This window comes from Columba livia, chromosome 22 (assembly GCF_036013475.1).
Source record: "Columba livia isolate bColLiv1 breed racing homer chromosome 22, bColLiv1.pat.W.v2, whole genome shotgun sequence".
Lineage (NCBI taxonomy): Eukaryota > Metazoa > Chordata > Aves > Columbiformes > Columbidae > Columba > Columba livia.
In genome coordinates, this window is record NC_088623.1 from 6,086,645 (window position 1) to 6,106,160 (window position 19,516).

Genomic DNA, 19,516 nt, shown 5'->3' on the forward strand with positions numbered 1-19,516 from the left:
GAACAATTTCTTCCCCAAAGGACTGTGTGGCATTGGAACAGGCTGCCCAGGGCAGCGCTGGAGTTGGACAGACGGAGATGAGGTTCTCAGGACATGGGGTGAGGGAATGGTTGGACTCGATCTTGAGGGGCTTTTCCAATCAAAGTGATTCTGTCATTCTATCAGTGAAGGCAGTTGGGAACCCACCCAGTGGCAGGTTGGACGGGCTGCTCTGCAGGTCCCTGGTGGCCCCGTGGCTCGGTGTGAGGGACTGGCAGCCGCTCATCTTCAAACTGGGTGAACTGGAGGCGCTGGGGAGGTCAGAACTCTTGGGTTTGGCCGTCAGGTTCAGCGGCTGCGATGTCTCCTGTGCCAGAGGGGAGGGGGGATGAAGCTCAGCCCCCGCAGCACCCCAGAACAGGGGATGGAGGTGCTTTGGGGCTGTACCTGCATCTGGAGGTGGCCCGAGCCGGTGGGTCTCTTCAGCGTGGGAGGAGGGGGGCTGTGCAGCAGCTGTACCGGGTAATCCACTGCGGGGAGCAGAGGAACAGGGGTTGGGGGGACAAGGCCACCCCCAGGGCTGGGACAGTCCAGGGGGATCCCGCTCACCTGGTTTGCAGGGGATGGGCTGGATGGGCAGCGCTAACTGGGAGTCAGGAGGGACTGGGAGAGGCTGGTGGCTGGGGGTGAAGGCGGGAATCATCACGTAGGGCATGTTGACCTGCTAGAGGAAGAAGGTTTTTTACAATGAGGATGGTAAAACCCTGCAATGGGCTGCCCAGAGAGGCGGGGGATGAACCATCCCTGGAGACATCCCAGGCCAGGCTGGACGGGGCTCTGAGCAACCTGAGCTGGTGAAGATGTCCCTGACATGGCAGGGGGGACTGGGGGAGCTGGGGAGGTCCCTCCACCCCAAACCAGCTGTGATTGTGTGGATGGAGAGAAAGCATGGAACTGCCGTGGGTCACCCTGCCTGGCCCTGGGAGGGGACACGAGCTGACATGTGATGGGGCTGCAATGACCCCACAGGGGAAGGGGAAGATGAGGAGGTGTCCCCCACCTTTACCTGGATCTGCTGCTGGAGCAGGTTGATTTTGTGCTGCTGCTGGATGAGCTGCTGCTGCTGCTTGGCAATCTGGCGGAGGGGAGACAGGGGGGCTCAGTGGTGTCACCGGCAGCACCGGCACCGGCAGCAGGGACCCAGGGTGGCATAATTACTTTAAGAAGTGTAATTCCCATTTCCTTTGGTCCCCATCATCCCAGCACCAGGGAGCAAGAGGAGTCTTTGGGAGGGGCACAGAAAACATGACAGTTTCTGGGCAGACAGAGAATTCCCACTGCCCCTGATGCCAAAGCCACCTCCCCTCCACTCCCAGGGGACCCTGTCCAGGTCCTGCAAAGGGATCCAAAGGGATCCCCAAAGGGATGGATGGTCCCTGGCAAACGCTGCCCAGGGGAACCCAAACCCACCTGCTCCTGCTGCTGCCGCGCCAGCTCCATCTGCTGCTGCTGCTTCTCGAAGAGCATCGCGGCCATGTTCTTCTGCTCCGAGTGCGCCGTCAGCAGCTGGTCCCGCAGCGTGGACAGCTGGTTGATCATGACCAGTAACTGGAGCTCCTTCTCTGCCAGGCTCTCCTGGGTTCCTGGAGGAAACCAAGCGGCTGCAGGTGAAGGGCTTGGGGAGGGTGAACAGCATCTCCACCACCCTTGGGTGCTGGTGGGTGATGCATGGCCAGGGAATGGCCAACGCACAAGGGACATAAAGATCCCCAAGTGCTGGACATGTGCAGTCAGAGGCGACCCCAAAAAATCAAATTAACGTTTTGGTTGGAAAAGAACAAATCCCACTCTTGCAGGCACGTGTCCCTCACCTTTCACTTCCTTGGACTCAGCAGTGTTCCGGCCCAGCAGCCGCTCCTTCCAGTCGCTGGACAGTAACTTCTCGATGGTTGGCATCACTGTGCATACCGGTGGGGACCGGGGAGAGGGAATGACAGCCAGGTGAGCACAGTGCGGGACTCTGCACCACGGCGCAGGGCAGCTCTGCACCACGGCGCGGGGCAGCTCTGCACCACGGCGCGGGGCAGCTCGTCCCATCCCACAGCTTTGCAAAAATACCTGGGGATCTGAAGGGAGTTAGGGAGGATCCCAAGAGGCCACTCAGAAACTTTTCTTACCCTCCTTCAAGTTCTTGTTGAAGTCCAGCTTCTCCTGGCCACTGCCGGCCGGCTCGAAGGCAGAGTGCCGGGGCTCCCGCGCATCACCAGCGGGTGAGTGGGACTCCTGCAACACACACAGCGTCACTTGGCACCTGCTCCTGCGGACGGGGATGTCCCCAGGTCTCCGGGCAGGAGATGCTGGGCTGGTGGGATGCCCGGAGCTGCTGGACCACGCTCCGCCAGGCTCATCCCCCAGCCTGGCGTGAGAGCATCTCTGCTCTTCATGCCACAAAGACGTATTTGCCGGAGGTTTTGGCTATTTATTTAGACGGCCCAGCTCGCTGGCCCCTGTCCCCACCGGGAGGCAGCACAGGGAGCAGAAGGGCTGAGGCTGCTGATCAGGAGGAGAGAAAACCCAAGCGCAATGGGAAAGGGAGGCGGAGGAGATGGAGGTGGTCAGGGGGCTCCACGCCAAAGGCAAAGCCCTCAAATTGAGCTGACCTGAGAGCATCAACAACAGCCAGAAAGGCCTTGAGGGGACCACACATTTCAGCTTTGTTTCCTTGGGGTGAGGAACAACCGCCTGGGGAAACAACTGCCTCCTTTTCCCAGGGCCGGGATCCGTGTTTGTCACCACAGTGGGACCCACCTGCGGCAGGGGTGGGGGGGCCGTGCCCTCCCGTGGCGGCGGCCCTGGGGGGTCGCTGGGCCGGGGCTCGGTGCTGGGGGCAGCCCCCGGTGTGGACTCGTAGCCGCTCTCCTTCTTCTCCTCCGTCTTGATGGTGCAGTTCACCATGCTGCCCGCTCCATCCAGCTCCAGCGCGGGAGAAACGGGGCTCCTCATGGACATCCTGCGGGACACAGAGTGGCCATGGGGCACCCCGGCCACGGGACCACTATTCCCAGCCCAGCCCCGTACTGGGGTGCCCTGTGCTGCTGGTTTTCCAGGGGCGCTGGTCTCGCCTTTCGTCATGGCTTGGCACATTTTGCACACCTGGGGCTAAATGGGGAGATCCCCAGGGAAACAAGCCCAACATGGATGGATGTCACTGTGCTCACACCGGCAGCCGAGCTCATGGGGATCTGCCTTCTCGGGACACAGCAAAAATAGGAATATTACCCTCCCAAAACTCGTCTTTCAGGGAGGAATAATGGGAAAAGGAGGTTGTAGTGGGGTTTACACCGGCTGCTGCCAGGAGCCAGGATCGCGGCTGCGGGACCACAGGGGATGCTGAGATGGGTGTGATGGGTGTGATCCTGCACCCCACAACCGGGACCTCCAAACTCCCTCTCACCTCCCCACACCCCAACAGTTCATTGGGACCCCCCAAAATCCAGGCTGGGGGTGTGGGCTGGGGCGTGGGGGCTGAGCCAAGCTGCAATTACATAACAAACAAAGCCCAGCTCAAGCTGCGAATTAATCAAACCGCTGAAAATAAAACCTTCCTCTCAGGAACTTCAAACAAAAGAAACGAAAACAACAAGGCCGGCTGGGTAATGAAAAGCCAGGGCTGTGAATAGGGGACAAAAGGAAGTGGAACAATAGGGTGTTGGACAAAAGCAATAAAGTAAAGGGAAGTGTGACAGCTCCACAATAGGGCACTGTGCGCGCCAGCCTTTCTGATCTTAGCGGGGCTTTTTTTAATCTCAGTTCCCTCGCCCTCCGCTGAACAAACCAGCGCGCTGGCCGGGCCGGTGGCCTTCCTCCCACCATCGGCACCATCATCATCATCATCACCGGGATTGGCCGCGCCCTGTGGCACCGCCCGCGTCACCCTGGCTCACCTTGGGGAGGGCGACCCGAGCACGGGCAGCACCCACCCAAAAACCCATCACTCACCCAAAAACCATCGCCCACCCAAAAACCATCACCCACCCAAAAACCCATTGCCCACCCTCGGTGAGGAGGAAGCAGAGACGCTACAGTTGGGGAAACTGAGGCACGCACACACAGTGGCTGCAGCACTTTGCCCTGGGTGCTTTCCTAAGTCAGGACGTGCAGATGTGGGTGCGCAGCTGCTCCCTCTTTCCAGCTTTTTGGGCTTTTTAAAGGCAAACCCCCTGCTCAGTGCATCCCTGGTCTGCCCATCCTCCCTGGGTGCTGCCCGGGTGCCCGGGGTGGCAGCAGCGACCAGGCAGCACAGCGCCATGCTCCAATGCCTTTGTTTTGAGACAGGCACGAAAAGCACCGTCCCACTCCCCGGCAGGTCACCTCTCTATCATATGTAACCTCCCGGTGCCACTGGAAGTTTACTCTTAAAATGGGGCCGGTACTCTAATAGGGGCCTGTTTGAAAGGAGCCTCATTGTGGGTTTATTATACAGTTTGTCAAACAAAAAAAAAGAAAGAAAAGAAAAAGGAGAAAGCAGAGCCGTTATCTTGTTACGGGGCTGGTTCCCGGGCTCAGGTGCTGGGCTCCAGGGCTGCCTGTGGCAGACAATAGGGACAGAACAATTGCCTTGGCGCGGGTAGTGTAACAGATCTTTGCCTTTTATGTTTCCCATTTAATGCAGGACGGAGGGGAAAGGAGGGAATGGCGTTGGGATGCAAAGTGCCAGCCTGGAGAGCCAAAATGGACCTGTGAGTCCTCAGTGATGGAGCAGGGTCCAGGCATGGGGCTGCATCCTCCCGGCACAGCGTTCTGGGGAGGACGAGGGGTCTCGTCCTACAGGCACTGAAACCCACAGCCGCCCATACTCTGCAGGTATCGCCATGCTCACCTTGCCTCCAAACTCCAGCCCCAAAGCTGTGCATCCTGCCATTCTGGCGGTGGCCGTGCCACCCTTCCTACGCTGTGGCCGCGGCTGCCCCGCGTGTGCTGCAGCACAGCTCCCAAGGGCTGCGGGGCCAAGGTGCCAGCAAACCCCCCGTGTCCGGAGCACCGGGAGATGCCAAGACCCCCATGGCACCCTGAGCCTCTTCCCGGTCGCACTGGCTTTGCAGAGAAGGGGCTGCCAGCATCTCCCCCATAGCACAAGGCAGCAAGGGGCAGAAAAGCCAGGTAGGGCAGAGAGGTTTGTGGGTTACAGCAGCACTGTACCCAGCACGGCTGAGCCCTGGGTGCTGCCCAGGCGGCACAAAACGCACCCACCCATCCCAAGCAGCCCCATCCCACCACCAAGTAACCAACCCCAGAAAGGCAGAACCACACGGGGCAAAAACCCACGAGGAAAACCACCGTCCGAGCACACACAGCAGTGCCGCCGAGAGCGCGCCGCCGCCGCCGTGCACGCACCGGCCACGTGCAGCGCTCGCAGCCCCCGGCACCCCCGGAGAGAGAGGGCAGAGGAAAAAATAAGATACACATGGATGTTTTCTGCTTTCAAGCAGGGCCTGAGGAATCCCGGCTGGCCACCGAGACAGACAATAGCCCATCTCCTGTCAGACGAGCGGGCCGCTTTCCTGCCAGACTTGGAACGTCCTTTTGGGGCCGTTTCCAAGCGTTTCCGCCCAGCGTGCCTTCGCACATGAAAGAATGGATGGTTTCCTCTGCCATGCCCGGGCAGGGGTGGCCAGGGACGGCCGAGGGGGAAGTTCATGGGGCTGCCGTCCCTCCCCGGGGATGCAGAACATCCCGTGATGGCGAGTCGTTCCCTGGGATGGAAGGAGAAAGCAGGCGGCCGTGGGGACGTGGGTTCTGGATGGAGACAACCCGCACATTGGCCACACGCTGTATGTGAAATGTGGCACAAAGTGTCAAACCCCGGGGTTTCCCGCTTCTGAAAAAAAGCAGGTTTAAAATGCAGAAAGCACCTGGATGCTGAAGTATTCAGCCCTAGAAATGCTGCCACCATGGGACAGCCACAGCTCCACATGTCCCCAAGGGACAGCGGCCACTCGGAGCAGCGGCACTCACGGGACACGTGTGCCCCCCCAGGATGTGTCACGGGTGTGCACACACAAACCGGGGTGTTGCAGCAACGGAAATGCTGCGTTTGGGGGAGCACAAGCTGACGCTTTGCGCATCCTCAAATGCCACGTTTTCAACATCTTACCTGTCGCCAGTGCCGCCACAGAAAGCCGCAGCCTCCATGTGCCCAGAAGGCTGCCCAGAGCTCGCGCTGCCGGAAAAGCTGCAAAATCAACGCCGAGAAGAGAGATCTTTGGCAGCTGGGGGTTTGGGGAGGGTAATGGGGCACAGGGGCAGCAGCGAGTGCCCAGCAGGGGCAGGGTGATGCCCACGGGAGCTGCCAGGCACGTCCTGCCCAGCCCTAGCCAATGGCTCCTTCACCATCCCTGCGAGACCCCCCAGGCCCCAGCTACCCCTCTCCATCCTGGCAAGACTTGGGGTCCCATGGAAAACGCTCCGGCATCAGCAGGAGCTGGGATCTCCCACTGTCCGCACAAAACAGGTCGGTCTTGGTCCACGCTCCACCAGCAGTTCCATAAAGGCAATTTCTCACCCCTAAAGGATAAACCGCCTCCAGAAACGCCTCTGCAGGTCAGAGCAAAGCAGTGATGCTGCGGTGACAGCACTGAGAGCATCAGCATCATGGAAACTCCCCAGAACGGCCGGCACAGGAAGGAGCAGCGGGTCACCCCCCTGCACGTGCCCCCCGAGCACCCCCCTTCCACCCCGGTGCCCTCTGTCCCCTCTCCACCCAGGCGTGGGACCCTTGTCCTGCTGTCCCCCTTGGTCCTTGGAAGGGTCCCTATTGCTGCACGGCCGCGTTATGGCTCTTTGCGAGGGGGAGCATCAATTCGCCATCTGCCAAGATGAAAAGCAGCATCGCGGGTCTCCTGTTACCGCAAGGCTCTTGGAAGATTTAACCCTAAAGCAATTACAACCAGCTCACGTAGCATTTACTAATTCCACCCCAAAAAAACCCAACCTGCCTTCTTCAAAGGCCCCCGGGCCCTCTCCAGGACTGCTATGAAATGTGTGTCTCTGCTGTACCCCGGCAGAGCAGGGGAAAACAGATCAATCCTGCTGGTCAAAACTCGGGGAGAGAGGGGAAAAACAAAACCAGCCCCCAAACATATTAATTGCTAAATTCGCTTAAGGGAACACTTGCAAGACAGGGGGAAAAAGGTGCTCTGGGGGGAATGGGAAAATGAAGCCGCTCATGATAACGAGACAAAATAATTCCCACATTGATGCAAAACGCCAAAGGGTGGCCCAGCCGCTCCTTGTCCCCAGCACGAGGGCTTTGCTGGGACCCCCCGCGCCCCCCCCCAGCCCAGCCGTGTCAGGACACCGGCAGAAAACCAACCGGGACCTTCATAACCATCCAAATCATGGAACCAAATATAGAGAGGCGGTCGGATCCTTTGGCGGGTGTAAACTGGCACGGATCCACTGCCTTCACAGCCACGACACAAACACATTTTTCCTTTACTGGGATGAGCGCTGGGAGGGTTTTAAATAGGGGAAAAATTAAACCGAGCCTCAGGTGGAACTTCCTGGCCGCGAGATTTATTAGACAGGGAACGATCTCATCAGGGAAGTGGAGGAAACTCCGCAGCGCTGGAATCATTTAAATCTGTGCGAAGCCCGGAGGAAGAAGGTGCAGGAACAACCCAGCGACAGCCCCCGCGACCCGCTGGTCATTCCCGCTTCCTGGCCGCAAGACTACACAGTCTGCACCATGGGTTGGGTTGTTGTTTGGTTTGTTTTTCTTCCACTCACTGAGACGTATCAATGAGGAAAAACCTCCTCGCACCATCCCCGGCTCTGCAGGCAGATGGGTTTCTTGCCCAGGGAAGGTTACGCGGTTAAAAGCATCATTAAGAAGAAGCATTTTGCTCAGGTCTGAGCAGCAGCAGAGGCAGAAGTGCTGGGAGAAGAAACTCCCCTTCCCTGCAGGTCTAAACGCTTCTTGGAAAAGCGCAAACCCCACAGTCTTAATATTTTCAGAGACCCCCTTCTCACTGCCCTCCTCCCCTCCGCCCTTCCTCTCTTGGTTGCATTACACACCAATGAAACCACCTTGCATAAACCCGTCGATTATAGGAAAGACATTTCAAAAACTCGAAACAGATAAAGAATCACCCTCCCAAAAAATGGGGAGAGAGCCAGGAGCCAAAGGACGGGGACAACTCACCCAACCCGGCGCTGCTGGCGCACATGGCACAGTTAGCACATCTCCCTCCTTTTCTTCGCCGTTTCTGTCCTCCCCTCACCCAAAAGCGGCCTCGGGCTTATCGGGGAGGCCAATCTCGGTGTCGTTTTTTGTGTCATTTCACTCACTCAGCGTTTCCAGGCAGAGCGGAGGGCATGTTTGACTCGGCTGCTTCGTAAACAATACTTTCCTATCGCATGACGGAGGGATGAAGACATTTGACCCTTTTCCTCTCCTGCTTCGAAAATTCAAAAAACCCAAGACGGGGCTCACTCGCCTCACCAGGACCTGCCCAGCACCTCCTTCAATTGCTTCCAGACACGGGGAACCATGGGACCTGGTACCGGGTGCCAGACACTGTCCATCATCTGCCCCAAATCATCACACCCTTACGAACAGCAGCCCCGACCCCACTCCTGCTGTGCTTGAGTGTCGTGGCTGAATATGGGTGAAGACCCCCAAGGAAAATGCTTGACTTCTCCTTATTAGTCTAAGCTGGTCACTCAGACGGTGTTACCCCTGATTTAGGGCGCGGGAGGCAGCTCAGCCCCCCGTGCTCTGCGCCCTGCGGGTGAGCCGGAGCATCCTCCAGCAGCAGCCATGGGGCTGCGATGGGCATCACCTCCCAGGGCCGGCTGTTGTGTTACATTTGTGAGATGGAAATCGCAGGAGGTAGCAATTTTTATCATCCTTAGGCTCAGGGAGAGACCCTGGGCTCTGGGGGTCCCTCACCACCCATCGCACTGCAGGACACAAGAGATCCAGCTGCAGAGACCCTCCAAACCGCAACTGTCCTTGCACCTCACTCCTCTCCCCTCGCAGCAGCTTGCGGTCAGGCTCCTCACCTCTGGGGGAGCAAAGAGGTTTGGGAACAAGCCTTTACCAGGTATTCTTCATTGTACAACCGAAAACACAGCCCAGCCCAGGGCAGAGGCGCCTCCATCTCCCACAGCCCCCAGCCAGCCCAGGCTCCCTGTGTCCCGCAGCACAAGGGGCTCTTTGTGCCCGGTGGCACCTGTGTGTGTGTCCCCTGCAGTATCCCCAATTCCCCTGTGGTCCCCGAGCCTGTTCCCTCCAGCGAGTGGCTTTGGCAGCTCCTGTCGCCATGTGCCGCATCCCCTGGACGGCTTAAAAGAGCCCCAGGAAAGGCAAAATCTGCTTTGCCTCTGCCCAGGATGGGTCCTCCCGCCTGCCCAGGCACAGCCTGCTCTGGGGACCTCCTCAGACTGACCCTCCAGCTCCTCCAAGCCCTGTGTCACAGCCAGGAAAAGAGCAGAAAAGGTCCCAAGCAGCCACCTCTCCCGACGGGCAATTCACCTGTGGAGCTGCCCACGGGCGGCAGGCCCACGCCGGGCCAGGCAGCACGGCTTGGGAGGGTGGCCCTGCCAGCCCTGCCCATCCCTGCCCGTCAATCCCCCCTGCAGCAGCCGGGCACACTCGTGTGCAAGCCCCTGTCCCAGGGGAGCCGCTTTCCGCTGGGCGTGCAAGGTAGAACAATAGGGCCAAGCCCTCTATTGTTCCAGACAAAAGATAAGCCGGGCTCTGGCATTCCCCTCCGCCCCGCGGGCAGGCAGGGCAGGCAGCGGGGCAGGGCAGGCAGCGGGCAGGGCAGGCAGCGGGCAGGGCAGCAGGGCAGGGCAGGCAGGGCTGCCACCCTGGGGCGGCGGGTTTTCTAACCCCTTCCCACATCAGCTCACTTTTAGCAGGTGAAACTGAGGGGCTCCTGCCCAGCTCCCTGCACACACACGTGTCCCCACAGCCACCTCGTCGTGTCCCGCAGGCTTTGTCCCAGCTCTGTAGGGTCCCCCGTTGCTGCTGCAGTGGCCTCAGGCACCCACATGTCCCCAGGTCGGGATGAGCTGTGTGCTCAGCACCTGCCTGTCTCTTACAGACCTGGTCCTGTCCTGTCCCCACTGGAGCTTCTCCTCTCTGCATCCCACAGGGACACAGTAGGGACAAGAGACACGGGTTGCCCAGCACTGCAGACTGGCCCCCGGTACAGCAGGGACTGGTTCCCCGGTGGCCTCGTTGGCCAGTTTGGGGAGCAGAGCAGAGGTGGAAGCCACCGCGATCCCACCCGCCGCCATCACCCAGCTCAGCTCCTTCACACAAGCGGCTTGCCAGGCACTGAACGGCATCCGGGCTGTCACCACCCGGCCAGAAGCACGGTACCAGCAATGCCATCGGCTATTTCTATCTACCTGCTCCTACATCTTCTCCTCCATCAGACTCCAGCTCAGCCCAGCTCGTGATAACCCCATTTTGCACGGGCAAAGAGGATCAAACACCCCACTGGGCTCGCTGCTGCCCTGCGTTCTTCTAATTCTCTTTGCCATATTTAATTTATAATCTTATCCTCTCTCCTCCCCAACAGACAATGAACTGTCACGAGCTGCCTTCACCAGGCAGAACTAAAAAATAGGAACTCTGGCCAGCAGATTTTGGCCTGGGCTAGCGGGTGCTTGCAGGGGTCTGCAGGCAGCTTTAATTATGAGCCACATTATCTCATTCCTCTCTTATAAGACACCTGGGGGCAACGGGGGGGCTGCACGGCCTCCTCAGCCATCAGACTGCATCTTTTATAAGGGTCACATGCCTGGAGCGGGCCAGGGTGCTAATGGAGCATTAAATTATGGAGAGGCAGAATTTCAAACGTTTCAGATGCATCTCCCAATTCGCGTCCTCCAGCTGCAGGGCTGCAGCAGGAGCGGGGCCGGAGGCAGGGAAGGAGCTCCCCTCCGGGACGACGTTCGCAGAAGTCGCTTTCCCCTTGAAAAACAACACACTGGAGCCAAAAGCAGCTGCAGAGCCATTCGGGGACCAAGGTGCTGGCAGGTGCTTGGAGGTGAAGGGGACAGGGCTGTCCCCAGCACTATGCTCCACCTCACCCATGTGCTCCAGCGCACTGGAGTAAACGCTTTGTCGGGGTAATCCAGGCATTGCATCCCCTACTTGTATTTTTCCCTGACCCACCCAAGCGGCTGGGGGGATTCTGATGTGAACGGGGCCACCCGTGTCCCCCACAGCTCCACAGCCTCCCCCCAGCACCGAGCCTGTGGCGGGCACACCAAGGGCCGTTGTTTGGGGCTGGAGCGGTTCCAGGCGGGGACATGTGGCCCTGGAGCAGGTGGACATGGAGTGGGAGGGAGAGAGGGCGTCCAAGAGGCAGAAAACTTTCCAAAAGTTGATGCCTTGGCCCCTGCCAACTTTCCTGGAGCCGGAGGAGCCCACGCACTTCTCAGCCGCGCACAAGCAGCCCCGGCAGCTCTGCCCGTTTCGCTCCTGCAGTTCCCCCCCCAAAGGCACGAGCTGGGGTAAAGGCACCGAGATCTTTCCCAGCAGAACTGTCACAAGCCGCGCTAATTTATTTCCCTTTTGCATGTTTGCTTTTTTTTTTTTACTGTGCTAAAACAGAGTGGAAATTAGTGATGCATCAGGCAAAACTTTCTGACCAGCCCAAATCTTCCTCCCAGCGGTGCAATGAAACCAAAACCTCCACAGAGTTTGTGAAAAATAAAGCAGCAGAAGCTCGGAGAGCCCAGCCCTGGCTGGTCAGGGGTGGCCCGATGCTGCAAGGGACCCCCAGCCGGGGAACGCCCGACCCCGGGGCTGCCCGGCTTGCTGGGCTCTCCCTCCTGCCGAGCGCGACTCCTCCATCACAAAAAGAGGCGGCTTTGACCCATCAGTGTTTTCTAGCTGAGGGAAAATATTTCATTCCTAGTTCCCAGTTCGCAGCGATGCTGCGTTCAGCAGCGTGGCCACAGGAGAGAACAAAAGAGGCCAGCCGGCTTCCCCCACGGCATCGCGGGCTGGAGGTAGCAACTGCCCTGCCCGCGGGTGGGTTGCTTTCAAAACATAATGCATTTCTTTTAGGAAAATGAGCAGTACACATCATATTAGCGTGGCTGGGAACTTCCAGGGTGTAAAAGCAGAGCAGAGCTGTACTGGGAGCCTGTCGCTACCATCGGTCACAACCGCCCGAGAAAGGTGGTCGCTTCGGTAATAAAAGCTTTTCTGATTTCTGCAATGACACGAGCACGCACAAAGCCGGCGCGACACAAAACCCCCGTGAGTGTTTACAATGGGATAAAGCTGGAGCAAGCAGGAACGCAGTGCACAAAGCGGGACTCACCGTGCTCCACAACGGCAACCGGCCACGGGCTGTGGGCTGGCGGGCTGTCCTGCCGCTCTGACAGCCCCGGAGGGCCCCGACACCCCCTGATCCGCTGGGTCTGCAGGAAGGGACCCTGAGAGTGGAGCCGCCAGCACGGCTGTGATGCCAGCCCGCCAGCACCTCACCAAAACCCTGCAAAGTTTGCTTGGTTCTGTCGTACGCCGGAGAGCGGGAGGATCCCTGAGCAGCCAGGGCTGCGCTGAGCACACGGGAGCGCTGGGGACAGCAGAGGTGACCCAGCTGTCCCAGCAGCCAGCAAAGCATCCCACGGTCCACACTGCGCATCCCAACGGGATTCGCTGCCACCAGCAAACTCCAACAGCTGCAGCACCAAGGATGCTCGGACATGGGACACGGGTGGGACCCACACCCCAGGGACAGCAGGGACACGGCCCCCACGACCCCCTGAAACCAGCCCTGAGCACTCACCTGGGAGCGCAGAACACGCTGCTACCAGATCGCAAGTCCACGCTTCACCCCGACCGGCTCGGCCGCTGTAACGGCTGCTCGGCCCCAGCCCGTCTCAGTTCCAGGAAGGCGACGAACAGCAAGAGCAGCAGGTTTGGGCAAGCGCCCGGGGAGCCCACCAGCAAGCACCGAGTGTAAAAATAAACCCACTGAAAGACTAAGCTTTACTGTGCTCCTGTGTTCCCTGCACGGAGAGCAGAACGCTGCTTCTGCAGCCCATGAATGAAATTAAAACCCCGCCAGCACATAACAAGTTTACGATCTGCTCCATCTCCCTCCAGCCCCGCGTGCCAGGGCACAGCTCCCCCCACGGAAAATGGACATTTCGGCAGGGAGACAGAAAGCCCAGCTGTGCCCCCCGGGCATCGCGTACCCCGCTGGAACAAACTTCGCTCCTCACAAGGACTTTCCAGGGGAGGGGGTTCGGGTGCTCCCATTTGGCAGGGTGAGAAAAGCAACGCGGGTACGCCAGAGAGGAGCTGCCCGACGGCACGAGGAGCTTCGCATCTGAGAGGAAAACGCATTTTGACAAATTTGGGATCTCTGCTCCTACCTATGAGTGCTCCAAAGGGGTTTCGCCTCCTGCACGAGATGCCGGGTGAGACGCCGAGGGCAGTGAAACCAATGAAGGGAGATGCTGGTAAAAATGTGTCACTCACAAATGATTTAGAAAAGTGTCGTTAGCCGGCCCACGTTTGTCAGGGGACAGCGGTTATTTCTAACACAAAGCCCCTGAATTCGCAGGCTTTAAAAAAAAAAAAAGAAATGTACTGTATCAGTGTCAACAGAATGGATTCTGTACAAAATTAAATTGAACTAAAAGGAAATTGCATGAATTACAAACAGGAGCTATTGGCTCAATAGGAGAGTAACTGAGTGATATTATCTGGTCTGTGCTATGGAGAAAATCACATTAGCCGAGCTAATGGTCCTTTTTCACTCCTAAAATCTATTACTCCAGATTTGCTTTGGAAGTCAAGTGTTTTCCACGCTGAAGGTACCTCACAAGATGTAACTGAGACTCCAACAATATGTGGCCGCGGTCTGTAATTTTTCCTGGGCAGCATCCCTCACCGGCACCAAACCCCTGCGTGACAGACTGCAGATCGTTAGGCAGAGGTGGCAAGAAGCAAAGCTTGGTATTTATTTGTGCATTTCACACGAAAACCTCTTTTACGGCTCCCTGGGTGACCCAGCTCTCGGTTTCTCTCTCTTTCCCCACTAACTTTGTTGGTGTTTAACCGTGGGGTTCCCAGGGATGAGCACCCAGCTCTGCGCGGGGGCTGCACCCTGAGCTGGGCTTTGCCAGCACCCGAGGGTGAAATCCCCTAAACCCCCTGTGCCGCACCCAGCGCCCCAGCGCAGCACCATGGGGCTGCCGGACAGTGGGACCCCATGGCACAAGCCCCAATATCGGGGGGGGCTTCACTGTGCAGCAGCTTCAGCCCCCAGAGACACAAATCCCCCCAGGATGGGTCGGACACGCGACTTGGGGCGCGGGCAGGACCTGCCATGGCTGCCGGGGAGGATGTAAATGCAGTGACAGGGTTCATCCGCCCTTAAATCCCAGCAAGGGACAGAGTTTAGCGCTGATCTCGGTCCCAAACCCTCTCTCTGGCCACACGTTATCTCGACGCTGTCACTGCGGCTTGTTAGAGCAATGCCAGCCCCTCTTGGACAGACAAACACCCGTGAGTGGAACCCATGGCCGGTTTTCCTGCTGGGATGGAGATGGTACAGCGGGACATGGCTCCCCGGGGCAGGCTGGAGCTGTGAAATCACATCCCCCGCTGAGCACACCTCGAGAAGGCAGCGGGAGATGCATGACAGGGCAGGATTGTCCCATCTGTCCCAGGATGCAGTGGGGGACAAGTTGGGGACCCCTACCCCTGAGGCCCCACCAACAGCCCCAAGCCCTGCGGACGCACACGTGTGCCGGGGGCTGGGAACGACAGCGAGTGCTGTGCCCATCTGTGCTGGCACAGCGTGTCCGTCTGTCTGTGCACAGTGTCTGTTTGTGCTGTGACCCCCAGTGCCGTGTCTTGGGGGGCTTCCAGACTATGCCCTACAGCCTCTCATCATCCTCGACCAGGACAGGGGGACTGGTCCCACCGGGAGGAGGCGAGAAACCTCGCCGGGGTGAGCGGGACGGGGGTCCCAGGGAGGGGGCTGCAGTGGGGCAGCCCTTGGCAGCCAGGTCAAGGCTGGGGGGATGTCACCCATGGGTTAACCCGTTGCCTGCCGGCCCTGTGTCCCCCAGGGGTGCCCGTGGCTTAACCCCTTGCCTGCCGGGCTCTCCCTCGCCCCAGTTCGGCTACCGGCGGGGCGGGCACTCGGAGGAGAGTTTGCAGCCCCTGAACTTTGCAGCGGGAACGGGGCTGTGCGGAGAGCGGCTCCACACCTCCCCTTTTTCTTTTTCCTTCTCTTGTTTAAGCAAAGGAGCTTTGCGGGGGGTCCTGCCAGACGCCCCCCAGCCCCGCTCAGCCCAGCCAAGGTCGGATACCGCGACTGGAGCGGCTGCTCGCCGCCCAGGGCCGCGTCGGTGCCCCCCCGGCAATGCCTGTGCCACCCCCGGGCCGTGCCCCAGCCCGTGCCCCCGGCCGCACTCACTGCTCCGTCGCGCTGCAGCGCTGCCGCCGGGTCCCGCCGCTGCCGGTGCCGGTGCCGCTGCCGGTGCCGCTGCCGGTGCCGCTGCCACTGCCGGTGCCGCTGCCGGTGCCGCTGCCGCTGCCGGTGCGGGCTCCGCCGCCGCGCCGGGCTCAGGTCCGCTCCATGTCCCCAGCGCCTCCGGTGGGAGCTGCCCCGGCGCCGGGCGGAGAGAGGGAGCGAGGAGGAGGAGGAGGGGAGGAGAAGGAGGAGGAGGGACACGGGTCCAGCCAGCCAGCAGCCTGCTCCGGGGCGGCCCCTCTGCCCCGTCCCCTCCCCTCGGTACCCCCTGCCTCGCCGGGCACCCACGCGTGACACCGCCGGGAGCCCCCGGGCTGCTCCCACCCGCTCCCCTGCTGTCCTGTGGAGGGGACAAGACACCCCCAAAGACCGAGGTACGACTCGGAGGAGCCCTGGGAGGCACCCCGGGACCCCCATCCGTGCAGGGACCAGTCCTACCCCATCCCAAAAGGGGGATCGATGCCTGGCTGGTAGAGAGCACAGCCCACAGCGCCGAGGGAACCCCAAAACCACGGCACACCAAGTGACAGACCCCCGATCCCACCAAGGACTCTGCCGGGAATGCTGTCACCCAGCTTCCCAAAAGCACAAAACCGCTTCATTCAGAGCAGTTCTCCAGCTGCAGAGCCAGGAGGTTGGCTTGGACAAACAAATGTTGACAAACAGTCTTTTTTGTATAATGAAATCTTTAAAATGTTATGTCAACATTGCAGGAGAACTGTTTACATTTTACCAACGAAAATCCCCATTGAGTCGAAGCCGTTTCCTCCCCCACACTGTCCTTTTTTTCCATGGGAATTGCTTTTTCTCCAAACATCTTTTTCACCCAACCCAGGAGCAGAAGACGAGGCCTCTGCTGCCCGGGACTCCGGCTCCCCCAGATGCCACGCACGAACGGGAACATGGGGTTTCTGGAGGGGCTCGGGCTCCCACAGCCCAAACCCACCCAGCACACCCCCCCTGCCCTGTGTCCGTCACCCAGGGAGGGGCGGAGCCGGGGTCCCGAGTGCCCAGCCCGGCCGAGGGCTCCGCGGGCAGAGCTGGGCAGGAAGTTATCCGGGAGAGTTTCCCACCCAGCATCTTAATCCCGAGGATTAAACACGAAGCACAGCAGCGTTTAGAAGCCCAAACACTCTGCCCGCAGACCTCAGTGTGTAAAGCGGCTCAGTGATAAACGTTCCCGTTTCACAGATGGAGAAACCGGGGCCTGGCAAGGACACAGCGATCCCAGGGCCGTGCAGCAAGTACTGAACCCACAGCAGGGCAGGATGCAAAGGCAGCTCCCCCTGCGCCACATGCCCCCCCCCAGCCCCTCAGAATCCCCTTCCCAGTGGGGGAACCAGCTTCCCCCAGTGCCATCCCATGCACGGGCAGCCAGGCAGCATCACAAAGCCACCAGCCCCTCTCTGCTCCCCCCTCCCAGCCTGGGGGAAGAATCCACAAGGTCACACAAGGGAAATGGTTATTGGTGGCCACGCCAGCACTGAGCAGGCAGGCGAGCCCATGGCAAGAGCGGGGGCTGCGGCTGCCCCAAGCGAGGCCCCCGAGCTGCTCCGGGGGCAGGAGGAGGCGGGAGGTGCATCCCCCAAACTGGACAGGGAAACAATTAACAAAGGGGCTGAGGACCCGCACAACTGAGCCAAAAAAAGGGAGCGGGAGCTTTGTTTGGGTCGTCATAGCAACAGCCAGGCTGGAGCAGCAGCCACGGACTTTCACTTTCCTTTCCTTCCTCCCTGTCCCCAGTGGCCATGGTGGCCATGGTGGCCGTGGTTGCCATGGTGGCCTTCCCTGGCCGGTGCCTCCAGGTGCCGGCCACACTCGGTCCCCTGGGTCCAGCGTCACTTCCTAGATGGGCACCAGGAGGTGGTGGCCCATCCCCGGGTGACACACCCCACACATCCACGGGTACTGTCCCCACCCTGCATCTGCTCCTCCCCATGTCCTCCTTTGAGCCACACCAGCAGCACCTCCTTTTCTCCAACCCTCCCCAGGACCTGCTGGGTGTCCCCAGGACCATGGCGACAACATGTCAGGATGGACATGAGGGTGCAGACACAGTCTCTGTCCTTCCACACCCAATCCACTCAGCTCCTGCTCCATCCCTCCCTACCTGGCTGCACCCGGGCGCACAACCAGCGCTGCTCCCAGCCCGCTCCTCCCTGCTTCCCGCAGCACAAGGAAGCCAGGACAATGGGTGGAGGGACCAGGAAAGCTGGTGGGGGCAAAGATCCCACTGCCGCCAGCACAGGGGGCACGGAGGGGGAAGGCACGGCCAGCGCTTGCCTTCCTTTTCCCAAGCCCCCCACCCTGCCGCGGAGCCCGCGGAGCCGCTGGCCGCAGGAGCTGTGCCTCCTGCTTTGTGCTGGCTGCGAGCTCCAGCCTCCCCATCGCAGGATACTGGTGACTGAGTCATGGAAATGGTTCAGACAATGGCTTGGCCCCTTTATAACTGGCTGGAGGGGGCAAAGCAGGGAGAACAAATCCGACCTTGCTTCCTGCACGGAAGCAGGCTCATTGTTTGGAAATGGGCATGTGCTTTGCTCCTCACCAGCCTGGGAAAGCTGCAAAGCGATTGCAAACGCGGAGCGAGCTGCGTGGGTCCTGCCAGCTTCCCCTGGGGCTCACTCGCCCCACGCACTGCTGTGAAAATCCAGGGAAGATGAAGGTGCTGCTGTTGCTCAAAAGTTGTTGCCACGCACCCCCCGGGGCTGTCTGGTTGGCCCATGCCTTGTGCATCCCATGATAACACATGGGAAGAGGGTGTCCCTGCAGTGTCCCTTCTGCAAGCCAAGTCCATGCGCTGCTGTGGGGCGGCAGGCTCAGAAAGGAGGAGCTGTGCTGGGCTGGTGGGGTGAGCAGGGGACCCAAGAGGGTCCCTTGGAACCTGCACACCCAGCGACAAGCCCATGGCCAAAGGGCTCCGAGGCCGGACATGTCCCTGTGAGGCCGGCACCGTGTCCCCGTCACGCCGTGAGAACCAGCTCCCGCGGAGCCCGACCCGGCGCACACACACTGTGGTCTCGCACGGGCAGACAGACAGACATCTGCAGCCCATTAAACCCAAGCTGATATGACAATGCTAACGAGGAAGCTCAAACCCTGTGGAACCACGGCGGCTCTGGGCTGTCCTCAGTTCACCCCGTTGTGTCCGGCTCTCGTAGTCTGGAGGGCTGAGGGACACGGCTGGGCCACCAACCTGCCTTGCCCGGTCCCCAGGTGACGGGCAGCTTGTCGTGACTGTCTGGCACCCCCTTCGTGCCTCCCAGGTGCTGCCTTTCCCTGCCGAGCTCCTGGGGTCCCTGCCTGTCCCGCACTCCTGGTTTTGGGGCTCAGGGTGGGAGTGTGGCCGGGCGCACCGAGGACCGATGGCTGTGACAGCAGCACGTCCCAAACCTCCCCACGCCGGCTGCTCCCCGCCTGGCGCCTGTCCTCGTGGGCTCCTGACAGGCTGGTGGGTGAGCTCCAGGAATTAAAGCTACCAATTATTTCCACCCAAACACCACAATTTATCCTGGCCACTTCAGAGGCGTTTCCAGCAGCTGGGAGCTCCGTGCTGCCTTCCTCCGCCGCGCTGGCAGTGCCCGGCTACTGCAGGGAGCCGGGGCTGTGCGAGCGAGCCTGCCCGCAGCGTAACAGGCTCTAATCTGGGCATAATAAAACCAAGATGTTCCAGGATTGCTCTATGGGGAGCGCACTCGGAGCAGCTCTGCTCTTCGCCAATGCTCAGAGAGAGCTCCTCCGAAAAGCAAAGTCCAATCGAGCACAAAACGATCCTGCAGGAAGGCAGAGCGGGGCTGGCACGGGCTCAGGTCACAGGTGAACTCTGGCTGCTGCCTGAGCAGAAATACCGGGCAGAACATTTAGAAATCACCAAAACTCTCCCTGCGGCGGCCACAGCACACGATGCTGTGGCAGCAAGTGTTTGGACACGGTGATAAAATCCTGCACCTCACTGCCCGGGCCCCTCCAATGGAAGGGGTGGCTTTGGGCAGGGCTGCCCACGGGCA

At 60.0% G+C, this 19,516-nt stretch overlaps 1 protein-coding gene across 6 annotated transcripts in view; it reads right to left on the reverse strand.

Moving 5' to 3' along the window:
* Window positions 1–19,516, reverse strand: part of SOX13 (SRY-box transcription factor 13) — a 32,553-nt gene that overhangs the window by 3,044 nt on the left and 9,993 nt on the right. For 2 of the 6 annotated variants that reach the window (XM_065038971.1, XM_005510332.4), the window contains exons 2-9: window positions 2,788–2,989; window positions 2,157–2,262; window positions 1,851–1,937; window positions 1,450–1,622; window positions 1,046–1,114; window positions 589–703; window positions 427–509; window positions 187–346 (exon numbers count right to left, since the gene is read on the reverse strand). In XM_065038971.1, the coding sequence (XP_064895043.1) occupies window positions 187–346; window positions 427–509; window positions 589–703; window positions 1,046–1,114; window positions 1,450–1,622; window positions 1,851–1,937; window positions 2,157–2,262; window positions 2,788–2,988 (994 nt within the window). In that variant the 5' untranslated portion in view covers window position 2,989. Of the gene's footprint in view, window positions 1–186; window positions 347–426; window positions 510–588; window positions 704–1,045; window positions 1,115–1,449; window positions 1,623–1,850; window positions 1,938–2,156; window positions 2,263–2,787; window positions 2,990–6,133; window positions 6,655–15,452; window positions 16,793–19,516 lie in introns of those variants that run through there. The other 4 variants (XM_065038970.1, XM_065038969.1, XM_065038968.1 and 1 more) reach the window with 4 other exon arrangements.